Below are 24,794 nucleotides of genomic sequence, written 5' to 3'. Positions count from 1 at the left end.
TTTGTTTTGTGGAAGTAAGAGTTGTATTGTAACCAAGGGAATTTGGCTTTTCTCCTACCATTCAAGTGAATACGATTAAAAAAATAAAAAATCACTGTTCAAATTTTCTTTTTTTACTTTCTGCCAAAAATAATGTCTGTAGTCGATGGTGTGACTCAATTTTCCGGAATATATAATAGTGGATATTTCAGCGCCACAGTCAAAATATTGGTTTGAATCTTTTTCCTAATGTTGGGTTCGTCCAGAATCCAAACTACAGACTATGGTCCATACAAATGGAAGTGAAAGTGTTCTCAGTAACGTGATAAAACTCATAGAAGACAAAAAGAAGCAGAGAGGGCCATCCATTGATGACATGATGTTACTTGCTAAGGCCCGTATATCACCATGATTAAAAGAAGTAGTGGCCCCCATCCAATTGGATAGGCCGACTAATGGGTAAAGCATTCGAGTGCTCAAGGTCACATAAGTTAAGTTGCTCACATGGAGGAATCTCGGGTTTGTCTTTAATATAAAATGACCCATTTGACAAGAACATTTTCCCATTCTTTTGGTTAAAAAATACTCTCTCCCAAGATCTTGAATTTTGACAGAAAATCTATTCACGGGAAATAATCTATTTTAAATCATTTTAATATATATATATATATATATATAATCGAATGTGATTTAAATTTAATTTAAATATGATTATCAATCACTCAATGTCGAGTTGGTTTTATAGGTAGACTCTCCATGTTTGTGTTTCGGTCAGCCTATATATGTCTTGCTAATAATCTGACAATTCAATAACATGTTGTTTAGACATCTTTACGACTTTACCTAAATTGTTTACGTATTTATAGTTTTAACAAAATACACTACAAATAATTTTGATAAGGCTAAGATCTATTAAGTTTTAAATTAAGGTCTCGTTCGCCTTCACTCACCTAGATAGGTTAGTTTATTTGGGCAAGTGTTTTCCATATTTTATTTGTCTGGATGTAAATAATTAATTTATACATCATCTAGGAAGGTATTGGTTATATGAATAATTAATACTCTTTAGAAAAATTGCTTATTGTGAAATCCAATATAACCTCATATAAATATAAATGCAAAGTATATTATCCTGCAAAATACGAAAAAACGAGGCTTAAAAATAATTATGCTGTATTTAAAAACGTTGCCAAATATGTAGTGTAAAATGATTCATATAAATTGTAAAGTTGGGTTAATTTTGCACTAACAAATTTATCTTTTTACTAAACAGACTTTTAGCTGTAATGGATGCAAAAATGAATTTCAATAAAGCATATGCCCTTTTTTTTTATCAAAAGCCCATTTGAATACAAATTTACTTCTTTTTTATTGATGTACTTTTACATCTTATTATCAAACTAAATATGCATTGGTCTTTCATTTATCAATGCATAAATGTAATGTTGTCAAATACAGACAAAAGTGAACCAAAATGCAAATTTACCCTGAACCGAAATTTACAGTTCATCTGCATCATTTCCAAAGACAGTCTAATGCCTCAACAAATTTCTACTCTATATATATACACACCAGCGAGGAGAAAAAGTTGCCATACTTATTTCTGCCATTTGGACAGATCTTGTGGCTCATCCAGACTGTTCCTAGATAGGGAATCAGTAGATGGGCGGATGTTCAATCCCACACTTCAGACCTCCCATATGCTCTCTCTTCACACGACCCACAGTATATTTGTAGTTGAAATCTTTCATGGAATGGAGAATGGGGAAAGATAAAAGGAACATGGATTCCCATCTCGTTTAAACTAGGGTTACAACTGGGTGGGTCTAACCCAAGACTAAACCTGCAATTTTATATGGGCTGAGTTTGGATTTTATGACCCTAGGTTGCGTCTGGTCCCAAAAGTTGGAGGATTTTTATTTTTTGGGCCAGGCCAGGTCTGGTCCTAGTCCTTAAATAGCCTGACCTGGTCTGAGCTTGGCCCTATACATATATTTTTATTAAATTTTAATTTAACGTAGGCTGATTGACCAATCCAAGCCCGGCCCAGGACCGAGCCAAACCTAAGTGCATCAACTTTTTGGTTCAGGCCAAGCCCAAGTTGAACAGTTCAGGCTCGGCCCTAGAATTGGGCCTATGTTGAGCTTAAACACGGCCCGGCTACCCGACTTGCACCCCTAGCTCGAACTACTTTGGGAACAATCTAACTAGCAAATTCATTCTCATAAAAATTATGATCCAACCTGTTATCAGCTTGATTGGTTATCACTTTTCTTGCTTCACTATTTTGCTTATTACTATTAAAGTTTGAGTCATCGAAAGTGGGAAGTCTCTCGTATCGGTGAACATGGTTCATTCGATTCGTAGGAAGCGAAGAAAACTACAGTGCGCGCTAGCTGCGAAACGCTGGCTTCGCGGTATCTTGTTGGGAATGAATGGGAAGCTGTTGTAGAAACTTTGCCCCTTGCAACATATTTTCAAGTACCAGAACAGTGAAAAAAAAAACAGAACATCATAAGAAAAAACACTACAAGAACAAAGAAGGATAAGAACAGGGACCAAGGGAAAGACTGGGCAAGGTCGGTTGTCCTGAACCGAGTTCAAGAGCTTTATAAAGGAAAGAGACAAGAAAGATTGGATATCTTTGTTTGAATCTGTGAATTTTCTATATGTTTTCAATCTTCGGGTATTGGAATTGTCTTCCGAGGTCAAATCTGTGAATAATGTAATAGAAAGAAACGAAGGAGAAAGGACTCCATTTTGCAACATCCACATCCACAGCTATTGATGAATCAATTTTGGTTAATGTATCGATTTTTTGCCTAAGTACCTCGTCATTTGATCTACTTTCAAGTGGCCGATGATTCAGGCCGAAGTGAACTTTGGCTCGAGTTGAGTCGAGCTAGGCAAACTAGGTGGCGAGCTGATTATAGTACCGAGCTGACCAGGTAGCGAGCTGCCTGTGAGGTGTTGGGCTGACCAGGTGGCGAGTTGAATTGATGAGGTCCGTTGCTCTTTAGAGACCTGCAAGGAACCAAATGTCAGAGAACCCGGGGTGGCTAATCCGACGAGGTCGCTCTGATGCTTAAGTCAGTACTCTCATAGTAGACTATGAGCTAAAAATCACAAAGTCTGAGAGCTAGAACTTGCTTACTTGCTTGCTTGCTTCTTTCTTTTGTTCTAGGTCGGTGCCTTTATATAGGCATTGTTTGGCGTGGGCTTCATGCACTATATCCGAGATTTCTACGATGTCGTCTAAATGGGTTGAGATTCCTGGAAGTAACTGCCATGCACCTTGACCACCCTCCATATCGTTCACCATGTGGGCCAACTTCCAAGGATCATGGGAGTGTTCGGATATGCATGCTGAATTCGTCGGCGAGCACGTCTTGCAAGTTGTTAGGTCAGCACATGTGCTAGGTCGTCAGGTCGCACCTATGCTAGGCTGCCAGGTTGCGCCTGGGCCAGGCTGCCAGGTCAGTGCCTGTGCCAAGCCGCCAGGTCGCGCTAGGGCTAGGCCGCCAGGCCGCTAGGTGGGACACCATCAACTTGGCTAAGGCAAGTTGTTGCCAAAGTGGTTTTGGGTGTCACCTATTTGTTTCGAGGTGCCATGTGTCACAATGTCATTGGAGGGCCAAATTCGCCCTCATCATTTGCCCCCACTCCCGGAATGAATAATTCGATGAGCTCATAAGCGTCGATTCAATTCCTTAGGCTTTGGGAGCGACTCGCAGTCCGCTCCTTGATTTTGCCCATGCCGAAGAGGCAACTAGGTCTTATGTGGTGAGGAGGTATTCGCTAGTTCGTTATTTTGGCCCTTAGGCTCTAAGAGCGACTCGTAGTCCACTCTCCTTGATCTTGCCCATGCCGAAGAGGCGACTGGGTTTTATGTAGTATTTTAGCCATTAAGCTCTAGGAGCGACTCGTAGTCCATTCTCCTTGATCTTTGATTTTTCCCATGCCAAAGAGGCAACTAGGACTTGTAGTGCCGAGGCATTTTATCAGTTCGCCAGTTCGCGCTTGGGCTAAGCCGCCAGGTCGCGCCAAGGTCAGGCCGCGCCAGTGCCAGGCCACGCCAGGGCTAGGCCGTTGGGCCACGCTTATGCCAGGCCACCAGCTCACGCCTGGACCGTCAGGTGGGTGCCTTAGTGCTATGACTACGCTGCATCAGCCTCGTGATGTTGGTCACCCACTCCTACAAGAAGCTACTAGGAGCTTGACCTACGGGGGGCAGCACTACTAACTTTAATTTGCCAGCTCACACGGAAGCCTTGGAAGGCTCGACCAGCAAGGGCGCTCATGCAGTCTATTGGCCGCCAATTCCCGCGGAAGCCACGATGAGCTCATCTTTGTAGGGGGGACCTCGCAAAGAGGACTGATGAGGCTTTATCAAAATTGAAAGTAAAGTTGATAGATCTGCTTAGTCTGTTAGCACTTCATGCATAGTCTTTGAGTAAAAAAATGAAACTATAAAGCGAGAAGATGAGAACTTAACTTTTTGTAGTGTTTCCCAAAGACAGCACCAATTGATGAATCAAATTTTTGTTGATGTATCGATTTTTTGGCTAAGTATCTCATCATTTGGTCTGCTTCTAGACTCAGCTGGGTAGGCTAGGTGGCGAGCTGACTATAGTGTCGAGTTGCCTATGAGGTGCCGAGCTGACCAGGTGGCATGCTGCTTGTGAGGTGTCGAACTGCTTGTGAGGTGTTAGGCTGACCAGGTGGCGAGCTGAATTGATGAGCTTCGTTGCTCTTTAGAGACCTGCAAGGAACCAAATGTTAGAGGACCCAGGGTGGCTAACTTGGCGAGGTCGCTCCGATGCTTAAGTCAGTACTCTCATATTAGACTACGAGCTAAAAATCACAAAGTCTGAGAGATAGAACTTGCTTAGTTGCTTGCTTGCTTCTTTATTTGCTTCTGGGTTGGTGTCTTTATATAGGCATTGTTTGGCGTGGGCTTCATGCACCATATCCGAGATTTCTGCGAGGTTGTCTAAGTGGGTCGAGATTCCTGGAGGTAACCGCCATGCACGTTGACCACCCCTCCAAATCGTTCGGCACGTGTGCCAGCCTCCAAGGATCATTGGAGTATTTGGATATGCATGCCAAATTTGTCGGCGAGCACGTCTTGCAAGTCGCCAGGTCGTCAGGTCACGCCTGTGCCAGGTTGCCAAGTCGCGCCTGGGCTAGGCTGCCAGGTCGCGCCTGGGCCAGGCTTCCAGGTCAGTGCTTGTGTTAGGCCGCCAAGCTGCACCTGTGCCAAGCTGCCAGGTCGCGCTTGGGCTAGGCCGCCAGGTTGGTGCTTGTGTCAGGCTTTTAGTTCACGCCAAGGCCAGGTCGCCCTGGGCTAAGCTACCGAGTCACACTAGGGCCAGGCCGCCAGGACGTGCCTGTGCCAGGTCGCGCCAGGGCCAAGCAGCTAGGCTGCGCCTAGGCCGCCAGGTGGGACACCATCAACTTGGCTAAGGCAAGTTGTTGCCAAAGTGGTTCCGGGTGTCACCTATTTGTTCTGAGGTACCATGTGTCACAATGTCATTAGAGGGCCAAATTCGCCCTCATCAGCTACCATTAGGGGAACCAAAACAAGCTCCCTGCTTGAGGATTGGAAGATCTGTAACTATAGAAAGAATTACAGATGAAAAGGACTTTTTATAATTGATGAGGGAGGATTTGGCCCTTCAATGACATTGTTACACGTGCCATCTCGAAACAAATAGGTGACATTCGGAACCACTTAGGCAACAACTTGCATTAGCCAAGATGATGGTGTCCCAGCTAGCGACCTGGCAACCTAGCACAGTCACTGAACTGGCGACCTGGCACAGGTGCCGAACTGGCAGCCTAGCACAGGTGCCGACATGGCGGCCTGGCAACCTGCGAGACGTGCTCGCTGATAAATTCGACATGCATATCCCAACACTCCCACGATCCTTGGAAGTTGGCCCACATACCGAACGATCCGGAGGGTGGTCACTGTGCATGGCGGTTGCCTCCTGGAATCTCGGATCACTTAGGCGACCTCTCGAAAATCTCGGATATGGTGCATGAACCCCACGCCAAACAATGCCTTTATAAAGGCACCAATCCCAATGACATGAGGGGGGGCAAGTAAGCATATTCTAGCTCTCATACTTTTTCTGATTTTTCGCTCGCAGTCTACTATGAAATTACTGACTTTATCATCAGAGCGACCTCGCCGGGTTAGCCACCCTGGGTCCTCTGACATTGATTCCTTGTAGGTCTCTAAAGAACTACGAATCTCAACAATCAATCCAAGTCGCCACCAGTCAGTTTGGCCCTCTGGTCAGCTCGTCACGTAATATGTAGCTCGGCCCAGTCAATTCAGCACCTAACCTACCCAGTTCGGCACCTAACCTGCCCAGCTCGGCACCTAACCTACCCAGCTCAGCCCAACCAGTTCGACACCTAACCTGTAAAGCTCGGCCCAATCAGTTCGACACCTAACCTGCCCAGCTTGGCCTAGTCATTTCGGCACCTAACTTGCCCAGCTCGGCCCAGTCAGTTCGACACCTAACCTATCTATCTCGGCTCAGTCAACTCGGCACCTAATCCACCCCCAGCTCGGTTTGATCAACCCATCATCCAGGTCCTCATCCAGCAAAAGTTCTCCACTTTGGCCTCTGAGTCATCGACCAATTAAAAGCAGATTAAATGCGAGATAATTAACCAAAAAATTGATTTATCAATAATCAAGCAAGCCTCAATGACTTAACCGGAACTAGTTTTCAGGCTTTGAGCAGACGAAGGATGGATGGATCTCTCCATCCTTTGTCTCAAAAATCAATGTGGTTGTTTCTAAAAGGCAAGAACAAATTAAATGCCTCTGAGAGCTTGCACATGAGGTGCCATTGAATGGCGTAGTTGATGCACGGGTCCCCCCCGGGACTTCATGGTTAAAACAAGCACGGCCAGATGATCTCACCTCTGTGAAATTATCCAATAGAGCCCCAAAGAACTTCAATCAAAAGCTAAGAGATCAAACAGTACAAAAATTAATCTATCTAAATAAGATGATACTTGGCAAGTGGGACCCGTTTCTAGTGGGGTGTGATCATCTGAACACAACACACGTATAAAAATTGTTTGTACATTTGGAACTTCTTACTTCATTATTTCAATCCTCCTGACTGTAGTAGCCCTAGTTCTGGAAGGAGTCCATAAAAATCCGACTACCCAATATAGTAATAGACCCCAAAGTATTGGAACAGATTCATGTTCAAGCAAAAAAACCTGAATAGGAATCAGGTCTGGTGTGTTGAGAGCCAAACGGGCCCTTGGATAGACTCAGGAAAGATAATTCTAAGGAATCCTCGGCGATGCAAGATGGGCTGGGGACCCAAAAGGGCCCATTCCTCCCGGTCTCGGAAAGTTTCAGCTCGTGGCCAAAAGACAATGATACGAGGTAGGACCCATGGAAATGCATTTCCTAATTGGCCCTTTTGGGTTGCCCTTGAGTTTATCACATAACATAAACGGAAAAAAAAAAAAGAAAAGAAAAGAAAGGAAGAAAGGCGAAGAAGAAGAAGAAGAAATCAAACAGAAAAAAAAAAAAAAAACAAAAGATAGACGACGGTCCAACGGATACAAGACTCTGAATCAAACTATCCATGAGAGACGTTCAGCAAGCATGAATCTCATACAAAGCCCAGAGTTCTGGAACAACATAACATATTGCATCAATGATTTCCTCTCGCCTCAGCAATTGGGCAGAAACGCTCCGAGCGATTCAATCGTTAGGGGGGCTGAGAATGTGGAGCCATCTATTTGATTTGATCCGTTAGTTTCCACCCTTTTGCTTTGTCGTCGCCTACCTAAGGCCTAAACAAAGGATATGCCTGGTCCACTGCTGCATTCCTTGTTAGTCGTTAAAAGGCTTTTGGGTATTGCATTTGTTTTTGTTGGAAATAACGTCTATGGTAAGTCTGGGCCCTACGTACCAGATGAGGCCCATACTTTTGCGCTAATTATGGCCATATTTTGATGGGTTGCTACTAGGGTGAGGAACAAATCTGCGTATGAGATTAGCTGGGCTAAGTAATCAGCTTCAACATATGATTACGAATTCGAATCTAGGTGGTTTGATCATACTCATCTAGCCGATGGGTGTCAGCTGCGTCTGGGAGTGCTTTTCCTTTTCTAAAAGCGCTTTTAAGCAAGCACTTTTTGGATTAAATCCTTATTTAGATAAGCACATTCCAGTGTTTGGTATGACATTTTAAATGGTCTTTTTTTTTTTTTTAAATAAAAGGGCTTCCAAAATGTGAGAAGCCAAAAACCCAAAACTTTTGACTTATTCTCAACCGGCTGCTTGGGGTGAGAAACTGCTTTGTGAGCCTTTCTTTACCAAATGCCAGTTCCGACTTTATTATTATTATTATTATTATTATTATTATTATTGACGCTTCTCAAGTGCTTTTAGCTTCTAATAAAATGATGAGTTCAATAAACGCTTATGCTGCATTTGGTATTTCTTATTTTAAGGACTTATTTTCTTTTTACAATTAAAATGCCCCTATAAACACTAAATTTTTAACAGAAAAAAAAAAAGACAAATCCTTAAAATAAGGAATGCCAAATGCAGCCTTAATATAAACACTAACGACAAAAGATTATACAATTCTTCCCTTGTAGATCACATGAGCCCTAGTGGCAAATTATGGAGGTCCATACAATATATGGGTCCAAACAGCCTTCGAAGCCCAACTATCATCATCATCATCATCTTTCTCTCCATCTCTTTTGTGTTGTGTCTGTTTTGATTGTAATTATAATTGGGCTTTTCTGGATCATGTTCTCCTTAATGCGTAGGCAATTCATAGCCAATTTCAAAAACAAAATAAAATAAAGCCGGATTGTTACGGTTCTAATTTAGATTTTTTTAAAGAGGTTGAATAATAGGAATGACAAATTTTCATGACTTTTATTTTGTTTTCGATAGAGTTAATTTCGACGAACATTATCACATATTTAGACAACATTTTCTAATTGTCACTTTTTTTCCCTATACGAAGTTTTGAAAGATTAAGAGCTTAAAATATCCTCCCTTGACATCTATCTCTCAATTCATTCATGACTAACCACTTCACCTTGAAAATGCTTATTTGTCTTCACACTGGTTCTATAAAGAAGTCAAAAGTAAAAGCTATGGGACTCGAGGAAAAGATGATATGGACATTTCCTGCATGGTTCAAAGTATCAATCGACAGACGTGATTGCGAAGGAGCATCAATACTCAATGGTTAGAAATGGAGCTATGAGTTTAAGACTACAGGTGCAACTCGGACCGGCTTAGTCCGAATCCAACCCGAAAAATCGGCTTCGGTACTCAATCATGCATGACTGAAGGAAAAGAAAATAGGAGACAGAGAGAGAGAGAGAGGTGTAAGTAGGTGAGTTGGCCAACTCATCCATCACATACATGAAAAGAGAAAAGAAAACTGGAAAAAGGAAATATGGCTGGACAAAGAGAGAAAATAATTATCAGACCAGGTGACATGGTCATCATCGGAAGCAGTCAACTGGTCGTCCAACCATCCAATAGGAGTTTATAAATTTCATCAGATCAATCAACTCTGATATAACCTGGTCCGTTGAACCAATCAAGTACTGATGAGAGTTGGTTCAAACGGACGGTCCAACCTGGCTTGCCCTGGCAAATCTGATGACTGATAAATTGCGTTCAGTCACAGTCACTATTAATATTTGTATTTGGCCTGGTATAGCCTGTAGAAACATGACCAGGAATTGTCTGATTGTGTGGGTCGTATGGGCTCCAAAATTGAATGGGCCTAATTGAATCATATACATTTCCTACACTGCCTCCTTTGGTTTGGTCCATTATCAGCAAAATTTTGTAAATGGTTGCAATCATCTTTACAAGGCTGAATCGTTTTCCAAATCTAGAGGCCGATAACGATAAAACAATTTGATCAAAAGAGCTATTCTGCGCTGCATGAATAAATAACCTCAGCATTGCCTACTTTTTATAGCTTGCTTGGTTGAGCGATATTTTTATTTTTTCGGGTAAATATGACTTAAAAACAACTGGGCATGTTCATGCTATAATAACAACAACATAGGATAGGAGAAGTAAAGAAAAGAAAAGCAACGTATCTTTTTTCCTCTTGTTTGCTGGATCATAGGTCATAAGTAGGGTATTACTCATGCTGGCCATGATTTGATTATAACGTGCACAACAACTCATGAGTCATGACCACTCGATTCCTCTTTTTATATATATATATATATATATTTCCTGTTTTCCCTTGACTCTTCCTTGCTTTCATAATTCATGGGTCTATATGGGCCAGAAGCAGCCCATTCATCAAACCTAAAATGGCCCAAGCATAGAACTAGAATGTCTCAAAGGCATTTTTGTAAACTTCAATTGTGTACAAAGCTTACGTGGTGTATTATTATTGGTTTATCGTCCAGCAGAAAGAGTCAAGCGGGCTGTCAAGTAAGGGTCTTCAGAATTATTAAACCAAAAACAGCTTGGGCTGTCAAGCGGGCTCTCCCTATGTGACACGTTTCTTCACCCAGTAAGGGTCTTCTAGGTTTAACCAACGTGTCATGCAGCGAGCGAGAGTCAATCAATTCGTGTACAACCTACAAAGACAATCAGAAGTTAACACGTCACTAATCCGCGGGGCTGTGAGGATTTCGATTTGTTTGTAATCTGGATGAGGTGGTTTCAACATCCACCGTCAATAGGACCAGTCCCCTTTTCTTTAAAAGGAACGAAAGTCTACTGGTAGTAAAAGAGTTTCAATGTGAGTGGCTGCATCTGCCACGTGGCATTAATGGATCACCTGAGAAGGTGTTGCAGGCAACAGCCCGTTGTGTTATCAGGCGATTTTTCAGTCATTGTCGCCAATGATCACTGTAACCAAAACATCCAACGGTTACTAGCATTTTGACTCCTCGAGATTCACCTTAATAGTATGTTTCGCGATTTACCTGTGACATATTTAGGAAAAACAAATCTCAAGGTATAAAAGACGGTTCCCGCGAGAGAAGCTCAGGATCAAAGAACGCGCGCCTTGTCTGAAATCTCTCTCTCTCTCTCTCTCTCTCTCTCTCTCTCTTTTGCTTTCAACTTGCGGAGTCCTTTCCTTCTCGGCTCTTTCTGAGAAATCTTATCTAGTGCACGCACCTTCACCTGCGCACTCTTTGTAAAAAGAAATGGAGACCGCAATGGACTTAATGCGAAGGATCCACCCAAAGCACACAGACACGGCTCTCTCTGCCCTTTTGAGTCTCCTGCCTCAACACTCTTCAGATCTCCTCTCACAAGTTGATCAGCCGCTCCAGGTTCGTTTTTGTTCTCTTGCAGCTCTCTAGTACTGTCTCATTTGACTGGTTTTTGTTGCTAGATCGGTTCGTGCTTTACGGAGTTTCCTTGCTTGAAGAAATTAATCCAAGTTGTTATTCTCCCTTCAACTTTTGTACAATCTTTATTTCTAATTTCTCATAGAGTTTTGAGTTCTTTCGCTTGCTCTTTGTTATTCGGTTATTTGGCTTGTTTGTGCAAAATGATGCCGTTCACGTGAGTTGGTTGATTGCTTGATCAGTACTCACTGTTGTTAGTTGTAATCTGCCTCAGTTTTGCTTTTTATAGGCCCGCCCGTCCCTCTCAGCCTATTTATCTTTCTTTCTCATATTTTGGTTTATGTAGTTTTTTTTTTTTGAATGCACTGTAATGTTATTTTCCACTGTCTCGAGTTAGCTTGCAAAGAGGAATCCTTTTAAAATTTAGTACTTGTTGCGGTTTTTGATGTTTGGTGTGTTTGTCTTTTTTCTTTTCCCTGTTATGAAAGTACAAGTTGAAGGCAACAAATGCTATATTCAAGCGCGTTTACCTTGTTTTGCACTGATTTGGCTCATCTGCATTCCCACTCAATTCCTGTAATTGGCTTATTTCTAGCTTCTTTCTTCTGGAAGGAAGGTTAATCCTTTTACTCTTTCTTCCGTTTAATATTTTAAATCTTCTTTGGACCAAGAGAACAGGTATCCTACGATATAGAGTGTGGAAAAGAGTTCATATTGTGTGACTACAACAGAGATGCGGATTCCTATAGGTAATTGCTAACTATTCCAATAATAGTTGCTCCTGAAAGTGGTATTGAGATATTCTGGTTTCCCGTAGACATTTTATAAATCGATGAATTTTTGTAGATCACCTTGGTCAAACAAATATCATCCGCCATTGGGAGATGGGCAGCAACCATCACCAGAGTTGAGGAAACTTGAAGTCGAAGCAAATGGCGTCTTTGCAATTTATTGTGACCAGTGAGATCTTTGACCTACCTCACCCTTGGGTTTGTTCTGATAATAAATTGTTTCAAGAATAACTGAACATTTGATTATTTTCTTTTTTTTTTTTTTTGATTGGTGATTACTTTTATTATTCTAAAATATCATTTACTGAGGCGCGCCTCTATTCTGCCTGCTGGAATGTAATTAGAGCTTGCATAAGGTTTTAAGGAAGACACCTCTGTTTCCGAGGAAGTAATAGAAATTTAACCACTAAATTGGTAGGTATTATGAAGGCGGTATTTCATCAGTATATGTGTGGGAGGATGACAATGAAGGTTTTGTCGCATGCTTCTTAGTAAAAAAAGGTTAGGTTTTACAATATGCCTGCACAGAGAAAATTAAACTATGTTTCTACCTGTAAAGAAGAAATGGAAAAGTTTGTTTTTTTCTAATATGTAGTAATTACTTGTTGAAGATGGCTCAAGGTCAGGTCAGGGCCGTAGGGGTTACTTGCAAGAAGGTTTATGGGATGCTATTCATGTAATTGAGGTGGGTACCATTGTATTGATACTTGGAAGCAATATTTATTAGTCGTTCTTTTTGTTATCCTTTCTGTTGATTCTTTTGTAAGATTAAATTTTTCCAATTAGGTAGGAGTAGAGGAAGATGGAATGGCTCGTTACTGCTTAACCAGTACAGTCATGCTATCATTGACCACGAATGAAGAGTCGGCAAGCACATTCAGTTTATCAGGATCAATAAGACGGCAGGTATTTCATCATTTGGAATAGTTTAGTAGGAAGCTTTCATCTTTAATTGCTTGTTTTCTTCTTCAGCGTTTTCTGCTTTAAACCACTTGGGAGTTGTGTAGCACTCCTCAGATCAAATGAGCCTGTTCCTCTGTTTCATTTTTCCCGACTATCTTTATTTCAATTAACAGTCAAAGTTCTTCAAAATATGTAGAGAACTAGAGATGTGGTATACAAGTCATCATTTTATTATTGTTCTTTTCTGAACTTGGATTGCAGAAAGAAATCCTATAAAGGAAAAAGAAAAGAAATAAGAAATGTTCAGAAAAGGCCCATTGTGTATACGATATTATGATCCAGTAATCATAAGTAGCTGGATCCGATCCAATTACAGCTAGAGCTGCCAATCAACTCAAAAAATCTGATACCCAATTTGGCGTCCTATCTGATTATCCTAGATTTGGATTCCATAACTTGCATCCGATTAATAATCAGGTTGGATGCAGATGCTAATAATCTGATCAGATTAAAATCTGGGACTGATTAAAAAATAAAAATTATTATTATGTATGCGTAATATAACTATGTGAGTATAACTAATAAGTTCAACATTTTATTATTTATTTTTTTTTAAACTTTTTTTGTCATTTTGTGCACAATAAAATGGTTGTGGATTAAATCAAAATCCAATCCAAGCCCGACATATCAGATTTTGGATCAGATCTGGATCCAAAGATTTGATAATCAGACCGGATGCAGATGTAGCTGGGCCCAATCTGATTACAGCCCTAAATAGTAATTTTGGTATGATCCAATTTGTGAAGTTTAAGTTTCTTTCTTTAATTAATAACAATCAGAATTCTTTCATTAATACCTTGAAGGAAGATTGTTTATCCAAAAAATAAATTGATGGAAGATCCCTGCTAAAAGGAGACACTGAATAGCAGAGAAATAAAAAGAAAGAATTGAACAAAATTGCAGAAGCTGATCAAAACAAAATAAACACTCCCAAACTTAGCCTAATAGTCATTGCCTTAGTTAAGTGAACCTACCAAACAACAATTCTTATAAACTTGCATGTGCATGTGCCCCAGCCCCCAAGCATGCTGTGAGGGCACGTAGTCGGTGGGTGACATTTCTTTCACAGAAGTTTTCCACTGCAAGGTTCAAAGCATCATACGTATTGGTTTTCAGGGTAACCAAAACGCTGAATATGTGGATTTTGGGCATTGGCCATTTTCAGTGCTTAATAGTTAATACCCTTACCACAGGTGGCTTAGTTCAAAGCTTGAAATCTGAATTTTTTTTTTTTTTTTGAGGATCATCACTTTGAATTGAATGATACACAAAAATTGATACTTGGAGCCATGCTCCACTGTATTATGAAAATGTAAGAATACTTACTATTTTATGTTTCTTGAAGATGAATATGGATCTACCAGTTGCTGAGGGTCACCTCTGTAACATGGGAAGGATGATCGAAGAAATGGAGAGTAAGCTGAGAAACTCCCTGGATCAAGTAAGCACCAGCCCGTAATTTTGATTATCTTGTCTGTATTTGTTGTGAAGGCCCTACCTTGTTTCCCGGTACTAGCACTGTAAAACCCATAACACATGTTATTTGGCCTTCGGTTTCATTTGTTTTTCTGCTATGTAACATGTATGGATGTCTTTCAAAATAGATTCTGAATCGATGAGTTTAATTCACTACTGTAAATGGCAGGTCTATTTTGGAAAGACGAAAGAGATGATCTGCACTCTTAGGCCGTCTCCTGAAGTGGTGCAGATGAGATTGCCAAGCAGCTAAGGGCAATACCATGGGCATGTAAAGAGATGGATAAACAAGTTGTTTGTATCCCTGTTTCATAAATATAACATCACAGTTAGTTTTACATGTTTACAGTATTTGTGCAAAATATGTGTAGCGGCTCTATCATGAATCCATGGTAGAAGATTCATTCTACGAGGGGCATGAGTCGGGCTGTTTTTGGTTTGAAAGAAAATAAGAGAAACAAGAAATTTGGAAGAGAGAAATTTCAGAGTTCCTCCAGGAATTTCCGTCAACCTTCTGTTTCTCTTATTTTCTTTCAAACGAAACATAACCTAATTGTTATCTATAACCTTTCAACCGTCTGGAATCCTATAAATAGAATGTCATCCTTAGCCTTGGGAACAATGAAGGGTTATTTTCATTCGGGCCATAGCCCTAAAGCACCTACAGAAATGCTTACTAATGTCCATTGTATCCCATTCATCACAAACTGTGGAAATCGTAGCATGGTTCTGATGACCGTATGACAAGGGTGCCTAATTGGCCCTGTTATAGGCGTACAACAGTTGGAAAAAAAGATTTTATATTGGGGAGTTTGATAGTGGAGTGAATTTATGGGCTAATTTTTGAAACCGAATCAGGGCTACTGAGTTTTGAAAAATATATAAATATAATAAAATATTAGAAATATATAATGTTATATTTTAAATAATAAAAAATATATTATATATTATAAATATATATAATGCATATTTATTAATTTATAATGTATAGAAAATATAAAACATATATAAATATATGTATATTAGTTAGTTCGGTTAACTGCTGGTTTTCTATTCTGATTAATTGAAATTGAACCGGTACTGTTTTTTTTAAATATTGAACTGAAATTGAATCAATTGGTTTGGTTAACTGAACTTTTGGTTTGGTTTCGGTTGGTTCGATTTTTTGGTTTTTTTTTTTTTTTGCTCACCCCTAATTTATGGTGAAGTTTAAAAAAAATTATTAAGTGGATTTTAGTCATAATTTCACGTTTATATATTTGGTAAAAAAATTGTATTCATTTTCCTTGTCCGGTTCCAACTCTAAGCAATCCAGTTTTAAATATCAGCATAAAGAGCTCCATAAGTTGCTCTACTTTTGCTTTAAGGTTTAGGAAATCCAATTGGCAGCAAGGTGAACCCAACCCCCATTTCTGTTGGAGTAATAACAACTGAATGCTGTTTATGTTATGATCCATTTGTCCCATGTTGTTAGTATGGGATGCTAATGTATCCACATCGGTTGTATCCGATGTTGTGGGGTAATATGTTCTTGGGTTCTTCCTTCTAACAGCTAACTTTAAGGGATAGTTCTCCTAAAGCTGAGTTTAGGAGTATAAATGCAAATATGTTGAGTGCAAAATTTTACATTTTATATTATTTTGTATGTATTTATGGCGTACATATTTGCATCAGTAACGTGGGCAGAGTTATCGTGGGCAGGATATTGCTTGAAAAGGGTATATAACAGTTTACAAACCTACATTATACACTGCCTGACGTCATTGCTGTCAATATCCAATATTTCGATAGTTCTTTTAAATTTCTATTATTAGTTAGGGCCGACCACCCGTATATCTAAGAAAAAGGGACAATCCATAGGCCTCAGCGGAAATCGTTTGTCCACTAAAGGAGGTTGTTAATAGTGGTTCATGTGAGACATGGATTTCCCACGTTCCAGTGTATTATGCGAACAGATCCCACCCCCAATTGACTAAGTCACCCTTCTATTAGAATAAGAATATGGAAAGAGAGTATATCCAATATCGATCAGATCACTCTGAATAGGCCAATTTTCTGACACCCCCCTCCCCACCGTTCACATCCTTCTAGCTGTGAACGGCTCTTCGGTGGAGTAGAAGTGCTGGTCCCCTTGGGTAAAGTTGCTTGTCCATGCTGACGGAGAGAAAGCAACAAGCCTTGTTCCCGCCAAGATGATGAAATAAACAAACAAACAACTCCTGAAATAATTGCCAGCCATATAGGATGGCTCCTACTTCTATACGTAAAATAATTTAAAACTCAAAAATATGCAGTTTATATTGAATAACTCGGGATTCAAAGCCCCATTTTATCCAGTCTAACCAATTCATAATATCAGTGATATCTAGACCAAAAAGATTTGGTTAAGGAGCAAAACTTGTGTTCTTTACAGAGAGTGTTGTCATTGATGGCGCATGAGGTGCAAAACCATGCTCATTTCGGGAAGAAGCATGCTTTACTCTTTTGCCTCAGATTCATCACCAACTGCCTTGGCATCTTTGGCTTCCACCTCTTCAGTATCACTTTCATCTGTTGAAATGGCACCGACCACCCAATTAAGTAACATCTATAAATTTAGAATCAAAACTAAATACCCCAGTAAGATCTATTGATTATGGTGACAAACAAATATAGCTTACTGAAGCAAGATCATAGACAAAACCGTGAAGCAATTCGCACCACTGCAAGCATTTGGAAATGGGAAGATGGAGCTGGAAGGTGCCTCCAAACTCAATTAACAAAACAAGGGGAGAAAGTCAAAGGCCTTGTCCCCGGGCACAGGCACAAACTGGGATTGGCTCAACAAGAATAAAATACCCCGGATAGACTAGCTAGGGTCATCTTCGAGGACAACATTCTACCCCCCCAAAAAAAAAAAAAACACTTTTGAGGACTTCGATGATGCGCTACCCCCAGGTTCATGTAGTGTGTTTTCACTTTTACTGTACGAAACCCCTCAGAAAGAAGAAAAAGCCTATGCCCCTCTCTGTGCCCAGTCCCCGGTGGTTGTTTCCATCCATGGAATTGGAGATTTTATCCAAGACAAGTGGATCAAACATAAACAATAAAATCATCAACCAAATAAGCGTAACACTTGTCAAGTTTGGAAGGTAGGATTGATGAAGCATCTCATCTTCCCAGTGGGCATTCCGTCTAAAACCTTGTGCATCCTAAGCAGTAAGCACCCAATTACTGATTCTATCTTTTTAGTATATCACATAAAAAACAGTCCAACAACTAGAATTTTAGGTGAGCTAAATTGCACGTTGGGAAGCCATGTTGGGAATTGATGGGAAGAAATATTTCTCTTCTGCAGTCGAGAACAGAGCGAGTATTTCATTTGTATCAGGCAAATCTGGAATAATTTTCTATTACTTAGCATGACTAACCTTCATCTTCCTCGGCAGCATCATCAAAGCCCTCTGGTCCAGAACCTCCCATGTTTAACTTCTGCAGGCAGGAAAGAGAAATCATGAGGCACCGTGCTATACATCAACCATATCTAACATGCTAAGTCTCTACATACCGAGAAATCAAAATCCCCAAAATCCATATCAGCTCCAGCTGCAATCCCAATTGCCAGATAAATTAGATTACGAAAGTAGGATATGAAAAAAGAATGTAAAGAAAATGAATATTCAATAGGAATAAGAGAGTTAAGACCCACATTTACTTTCCTGCTCCTCATCTTCATCAACCCACTTGTCCCAGTCAACTTTCAAAAACACTGGAGGTTTCCCTTCTTGCTTCAATAATCTACTCCACCATTTCTTCTCTACCTTCCTCACAAGGTAGCATATATTTCTTAATCCAACACTAGCCTTGCTCTCCTGCAATAATGCTTATTAATACATTTCTCTTGGTTGATGACTGGATTCATTCATATAGCAAGTGAAGGGTAATGCTATTCCACTTAGAATACTTACATCCACATCAACCTTATCATACAGGTCAATGTCAATTTCATATGGTGTCTTATCTGCCCCACTGGTAGCAGAGAAAAAGAATTTGCCCTCTGGTTCCAGCTTGAGATTAACATCTTTAGCATCCGGTAACTCAATGGTGATGTAGACCTTGTCAGACCTTTGGGCCCATTTCAATGATGGATGTCGGCTAAAACAGAGAGTCCAAAAAGGTAGATTAGAAATACTACCAATAAAAACTACATAGTTAAGCCATTTCAATCCAAATATAAGTACAATATTAAAACCTGTATCAACAATAAGCAATTAATTGATGGACAGATGTCAGTAAAAGGATATGTCTATACGATATAAACACTAGATATTGAAGGGCCTTGAAATCTGACAACTATTTTTGTTAACTGAGCACACCATTGTTGGTTGGATAAACTATGATATCCTTGACCTAAGAAAGACTCCCCAGGAAAACCAGAGTGTAGGGAAAACTGGTCAACCTGGCTAGACACACATGCTTCCTGTCCTGTTTTTCACTTACCAAATTTTCTTCCAGAGCCCCCTCTCAATCAAGTTCAAACATCAAATTGGCTGAATCAGTTTAGTTTATGGTGGCATAGCACAGACTGTCCTTTTGGAAACCATCAAGTTCAAGGGGGAGGGGGAAGGGGGGAGGGCTCCTAGTTCTGTTCCTACTTCCTACTCAAGTTGGCCAGAATGAATAGTATTGATTCAATAAGCTCTGGACTGGAGATGTAATTTCATTATATTATAAACAACAAATTAATTTTACACTTCACAAAGTCTCTACTTTCTACCTGTAGTCACCTAAGCTGCTACTTATGGATGTAATTTATGAATTGGTTTGACTTGAATCAATTTGCAAGTTGGTTCATAATAATTTCATTTAATAAAATTTGTCTCGTAAATAGGCTACTTTAAATCATGGCATCAATCCTCTCAATACGCATAATTTGTGTATTGAGAGTTTCATTTCATCATAACTACTTTTTTCTTTTTTTTTTTTTTTTGTCTAACAAATTGGCAAGGGGGTCTGTTAATACATATTTTAGTTTAAAAATTAAATCCATTAAAATATTCATACTCCTTATATAAAGTTTTTGGGTGACTAAAAGATACAATATGATATGACCAATGCAAGGTGTATTGTATTGATATTTTCAGCCTTGCTTTAAATGAATGAAATACAAATCGAATCACTAAATAAAAGGTAACTTAGTTAGATTCATTCATGAAAGTGACAAGCTAATTGAAAAACAAAAGGAAGGGAAATTAATAAATCCTTTTCCTTTATTCAACATTAAAATATCGTCTACAAGCATTTAATCAATCAAATCATGACTGAAAATCCTAACAAAGGAAAGCATGTATCACGATCACTCATAACTTAAAGCATGTATACCTAATAGTTAGGTGGCATTTGGTAGTGCTGAACTGAGCTCCGAACACCAAAATTTTTACTTTCCAGCACTTCAGGGTTGTTCGGTAGTGTCTCTGAAATGACCCTCCTAACACTGAAAATGCCTCTGATTTATTCAGAGGACCCACTACCTCTGAGCGCGTTTAGAGGTAGCAGACAAAATGTATTTCCCCACTGCACCCTCCTGTCTTCTTCCCTTTGCAATTGATCTCCTGCTTTGGAGGATGAGATTTTAAATTTTATGCAGAAATCCGGAAAAATAAGAAACCCCCAAATAAATGCTCTTGTTTGCGATGAGAAGACCAAGAGAAGCAGGTTGTCGCCTTCTCTGATGAATCAAGAAAGCAAAAGTGATGTGCTTCACTGTGATGATCTGCTACATCTTCTTGGAGGTAGTTCATTCTTGATTCATCAGAGAAGACGGCCTGCTTCGCTCGTGCGATGTGCTTCAGGATATCCGCTTGATGCAAGGGATGGGATACCTTCTCAGATTCACCATTGTGTCACTTTTCACCCCTTGATGCAAGTAGTACAGTCTGGTATTGGGGAGGGAAGAGAAAGATGTTGGGAAGAGTCACCACTGCCAGAGGTTGCAGCGGTGACGGCGAGGTTTCAAACCAAACAAAAAAGGGGAAGGGGATGACTGGTTGAAGAAGAAAATAGAGGAAAGATTGCAGGAAGATGATTTCAATGATTAAAAATCCAAAACGGGAAGAGGTTGACCTCTTTTACCACCACTTGTCACTTGTGAGACTTCGTTGCCGTTGTCAAGAGCAGGGATTTCGGTGATTTGAATTTGATAGAGTGAGGAAAAGAGAGGGAGAGAGGGAGAATGAAAGAAGATTGGCTGAAGGAAGGGGAAGAGATCAGGGAAGGGAGGTTGCCGCTGCTCTCTGTTTGGTGTCAAGTGGAAGACAATGAACTATGTTGGTTTATTTGCAGAGAGGAGGAGGCCAATTAATTTTATAAAATTATTCTTTTTAATATTATTTAATAACCTATTTTATTATTTTATAGTATTTTAGTCATTTTCACTTATTGTGATTGAAAGAACAATTTCAAGGGTAAATTTGTAAAATGAATTTTTCAGACATTGTAATATTCAGATTACCGAACAATTCCACTATATTCAGATTCAGATATCTACAAAAGTAGAAAAACAAAATTTACCACAGATTACTTTCAGAGCCTTTTCAGTTTTTTTTTTTTTGAAAAGGAAAATTGATACACTAAAAAATTAAACAGATATATGGTGGCAAACCAAAATAGAAGGATACCTTTGGTAGACCTGGTGCACTAAAGGGGCATGAACCAAGCAAACCAACTAATAACATTTCTGCCCATGAATCAACAAGAAAATAACTTTTATAGTTTGCATCAAAACCATCATGTTACATGGAAAAGGCATTGCTAATGACCTAGTTCCTGCCCTAGGATCAACAGCTATGCTTCACAGGATTTCAATATAGAAATTCGAATGCATGCAATCACTAAAATATTGACTGTAAAATGATTTAAAGATCTCGGGGTTGCCAATGTTGTATCAATATAAATAATCTGAAATACGTTTGATTACGGTTCTAGGTCTTTTATATGAATTGATTTAATTTTTAAAAACGCAATTTGTGTTTCTTACTTTTTTCTGGAAGGTCAGAAAGTCATTATTAGGCCTCATTAGAGGCCCGACAAACATTATCACAGCAAACTGCATACAAACATGGATCTAAAAGCTTTCCTTTCCCAAATAAGCAGTAAACTAGAAAAAAAGACCTAAAGAACCAAGCAAACAATAAAAGCCTACAAAAGCCATAATAGGATTCAAACCACAATACAAGCTTTTCCATAGCAATAACAAGACTGAAGTTACAGAAATAACTATTACACCAAAATGAAATTCTAAACATGAAGAAACATCCAAATACAAGTCCACAGCATCAAAATCTATGGAAAGGAAGTTTGTCACTCAACATGAAAGTTCTCGAAAATCATAAAAACACATTGAAGACAACAACACTAAATTCGAGCAGCACCAAAGTGCTCGAAGCACACTGAAACCCTAACACTCACTCTCTTTGCCTAGTAAGATACTGAGGTGCTTAACCCAACATATTTACTGAACCGAATCAAACTCCCATGTTTGTAACCATCAATAAAGCAGGCCATGAATCGATTGAAAAGTAACAACTAAAATTGATTGTAGATGCAGAACAGACAGGTTGTACAACAACGAAATTTCTACTGCAAATAGCGGAAAAATGTGAATAAAGAGCATAAAAGGAAGAACCCGTACTTCATCTTCTTATTGTCGGTGGATTTTGAGGAAGGTTTTGTTTGTAACTTTGATAAAGCAGAAGAAACCACCCTTCGCTCTGCGTTTTTCGTTTACTCGAAGGTCGAAAGTTCGCTAGTCGCTACCAAAAATATAAGAAAGTCGAAACACAACAATATGAAAGAGAGAGGATGGAAGTTATCGGCTTGAGCTTATAGACGGTAATATACCTCTGCTATCCTCCTTCTAGATTCTTCCATTCATTCTTCTGCTGTCGCTAGATAGTTTGTTAAGGATCGCTTGACCAATCTAGACCGTCTATTATAAAAGCGGCCTACTGCACCTTGTAGGATCACCGAAAATAAAAATTTTCTGCATCAAGAGATGGAATTGGATACGCCTCACACCGATCGATCTCACAGACACAAATCACCCGGAACATTTCTCCATGAATAATAAATAGGTAAATATCTTAAATTACCCTTATTATTTACGAAATTTACAAACTATATTTTTAAGTTTTCTTACAATTGCATTTGCTTAAGATTTTTTTTTATCGTTAATTTTTCGTCACACTCCATTACTTTTTTGTGAAAATTACACTCCATTTACATGTAACATCATGTGAGTATTAATTATTTTAAAATTTTTAAATGTTCACCACCGCTGTTGGAAGGGGTTTGGCATATCTGGGTTTTGCATGAATGGACAAAATACCCATTCGTTGATTCATCTCGTCGGCAGCTGCAGTGAGGCAGGTTTGAGTCTCATATCAAATACGGTTTTGGGCTTTGGAAGTCTTGTTGTGTTGCAGGTCTTGTTATAGGGTTTGTCTTTGAGCTCTGCATTTTCTAAGTTGCAGGAGGTGAGCTGCGGGTTGAAGAAGAAGAAGAAAAGGAAGGGAAACGATCATTCATATTCAGGGATGTGACGATCCCGTAAGTTGAGGTTTAACAGCCTAGTGGGCAGATTCAGGGATGTGCATAGACGGCACCAAGCGCCTCTGCCACTTCTGTTGTTGGAACCGGCGTGCTCGATCTCCTCTCTTCCCCGTACCTAAAACACCACCGCCACTGCCGATTAGAGAGGTTCGGAGAGATTTTGAGGCAATTTGGAACGTTTATATTCAAATCATAGCTGATTTGTTTCACAAGTGTGTCCCTTCTCACAGCAACCAAATTGATGATTTAACAAGTGCCTCAAAACCCATCGGCCGTCAGAAACCCCAAACGAGTTGTGCTTCCATGGCTGCATTGGCAATTGCTGCGGCTGTTGGCAAGCATGGTGTTCGTTGCTGCTGGTTTTGACTCGGCTTCGAGCTTCTTGAGATCACAGTAGCTTGAACGACCACCCGCCAAATTCATCTCATCCCCACCGGAAGATTCCGCCGCTACGGTGCCCCTTTGAACAGCTTGGCTTTACCATTTGAGCTCTGTATTTTCTAAGTTGATATGAGACTTAGGATGAGTTGATGATGGGTTCGCATTGTTGGAGAAATGAGAAGTGTTTGAAGGGGAACACCGGCATCCTCTCCCACGAAGAGCAATGATCTCGTCTATCGGGTTTTATTTTGAAATTTTGATGAATAGTAAAGGGCAAATTCAACATTTCATATCTAAACCGCAAGACAATATCTAAACCGTAAGAGTACCGTTTGTTAATTTCGTGAATAATACGACTAATTTAAAAGATTTGCTCTAATAGGTATAAGTACGGGAGACGTTCCCCATGCGGCCAAGACAGTCATGCTATGTGAGGAATAGATCCAAATTCCTACATATGAGTGAAAATCTAGTTCCAATCACTGCCAATAAAATACATTCTACCGAGATATATACATCCACCATGCATTGATAACATCTTCCACGAATAATAATTAATTAGTATGGGAGATGTTCCCCATGCATGGTAAGAGGTGCCTTTGAGGCCGCCTATGTAACGAGTAGATTCTATTTCCATTCCACCAACCTACCAATGAGTAGATTCTATCTCCATTCCACCAACCTACCAAGCACCAGCATGACTTGACACGGCATTTCTCATTCATGGCCGATCTCACTTTATCACTTTTATGGTGGGTCTCAATCTCGTGATGAAAATGTTAGATAAAATTGGTAGGGGTTGGAATGTATTATGTTGGTAGGAGATAAGGGGTAGCAAAGATCCGAGTTCGAGCCTATTAGAACTTAGTTTATCTTGAGGCTCACGAGCCATCTCCAATATATATATATATATATATATATATATAATTAAGAATTATTAATTATTATAATTCTTATTTTTTAAATATCAAATAAAAAATATTTTTATATATAATTTTTTATTTTTATAAAATATTTTTTCTCAAAATCAAGCTCGAGCTTATGAATTTTTTACTCGAGCTGAGTTCAAGCTCAAGGTTCTTGCTTGAACCGAGCTTGAGCTTGAGCCTTGTAGAAGAGTCTTGAGCCTCATACTATTTGGCTCGGCTCATTTCGGCTCAAATCCACCCTAGGTTAGGAGATCCCAACCCTTGAGAATCAAGAACACTTAACACCAAAAGCTTGTTAATAAAAATCACTTTCAACACATTCCAACTTGATCTG

At 39.6% G+C, this 24,794-nt stretch overlaps 2 protein-coding genes and 1 long non-coding RNA gene across 3 annotated transcripts; 2 read left to right on the top strand and 1 right to left on the bottom strand.

Annotated features, from left to right (window-relative positions):
- The first annotated feature begins 11,022 nt into the window (after positions 1–11,022).
- On the top strand, positions 11,023–14,901 carry CPB (Subunits of heterodimeric actin filament capping protein Capz superfamily). Its single transcript, XM_088978519.1, has 8 exons — positions 11,023–11,313; positions 12,010–12,080; positions 12,178–12,291; positions 12,541–12,623; positions 12,734–12,807; positions 12,909–13,028; positions 14,431–14,526; positions 14,731–14,901. Exons 1-8 carry the CDS (start codon positions 11,185–11,187, stop codon positions 14,812–14,814), a joined length of 771 nt encoding a protein of 256 aa, XP_088834645.1. The 5' UTR covers positions 11,023–11,184; the 3' UTR covers positions 14,815–14,901.
- Positions 14,902–16,833: 1,932 nt separating this feature from the next.
- Positions 16,834–22,500, bottom strand: LOC148876925 (co-chaperone protein p23-1-like). Its single transcript, XM_088978504.1, has 6 exons — positions 22,231–22,500; positions 18,509–18,695; positions 18,250–18,412; positions 18,109–18,146; positions 17,972–18,032; positions 16,834–17,111 (listed from the first exon to the last, which is right to left on the bottom strand). Exons 1-6 carry the CDS (start codon positions 22,233–22,235, stop codon positions 17,038–17,040), a joined length of 528 nt encoding a protein of 175 aa, XP_088834630.1. The 5' UTR covers positions 22,236–22,500; the 3' UTR covers positions 16,834–17,037.
- Positions 22,418–23,829, top strand: LOC148876924 (uncharacterized). The gene is made up of 3 exons (XR_016110002.1): positions 22,418–22,672; positions 22,886–22,967; positions 23,072–23,829. It is a non-coding gene; the product is annotated as an uncharacterized LOC148876924 (long non-coding RNA).
- The last annotated feature ends 965 nt before the right edge of the window (positions 23,830–24,794 follow it).

The sequence above is a fragment of the Nelumbo lutea genome, chromosome 1, assembly GCF_056320005.1.
Source record: "Nelumbo lutea isolate HS-2025 chromosome 1, American lotus-T2T, whole genome shotgun sequence".
Taxonomy (NCBI): Eukaryota; Viridiplantae; Streptophyta; class Magnoliopsida; order Proteales; family Nelumbonaceae; genus Nelumbo; species Nelumbo lutea.
This window is presented reverse-complemented; position numbering and strand designations above follow the sequence as displayed.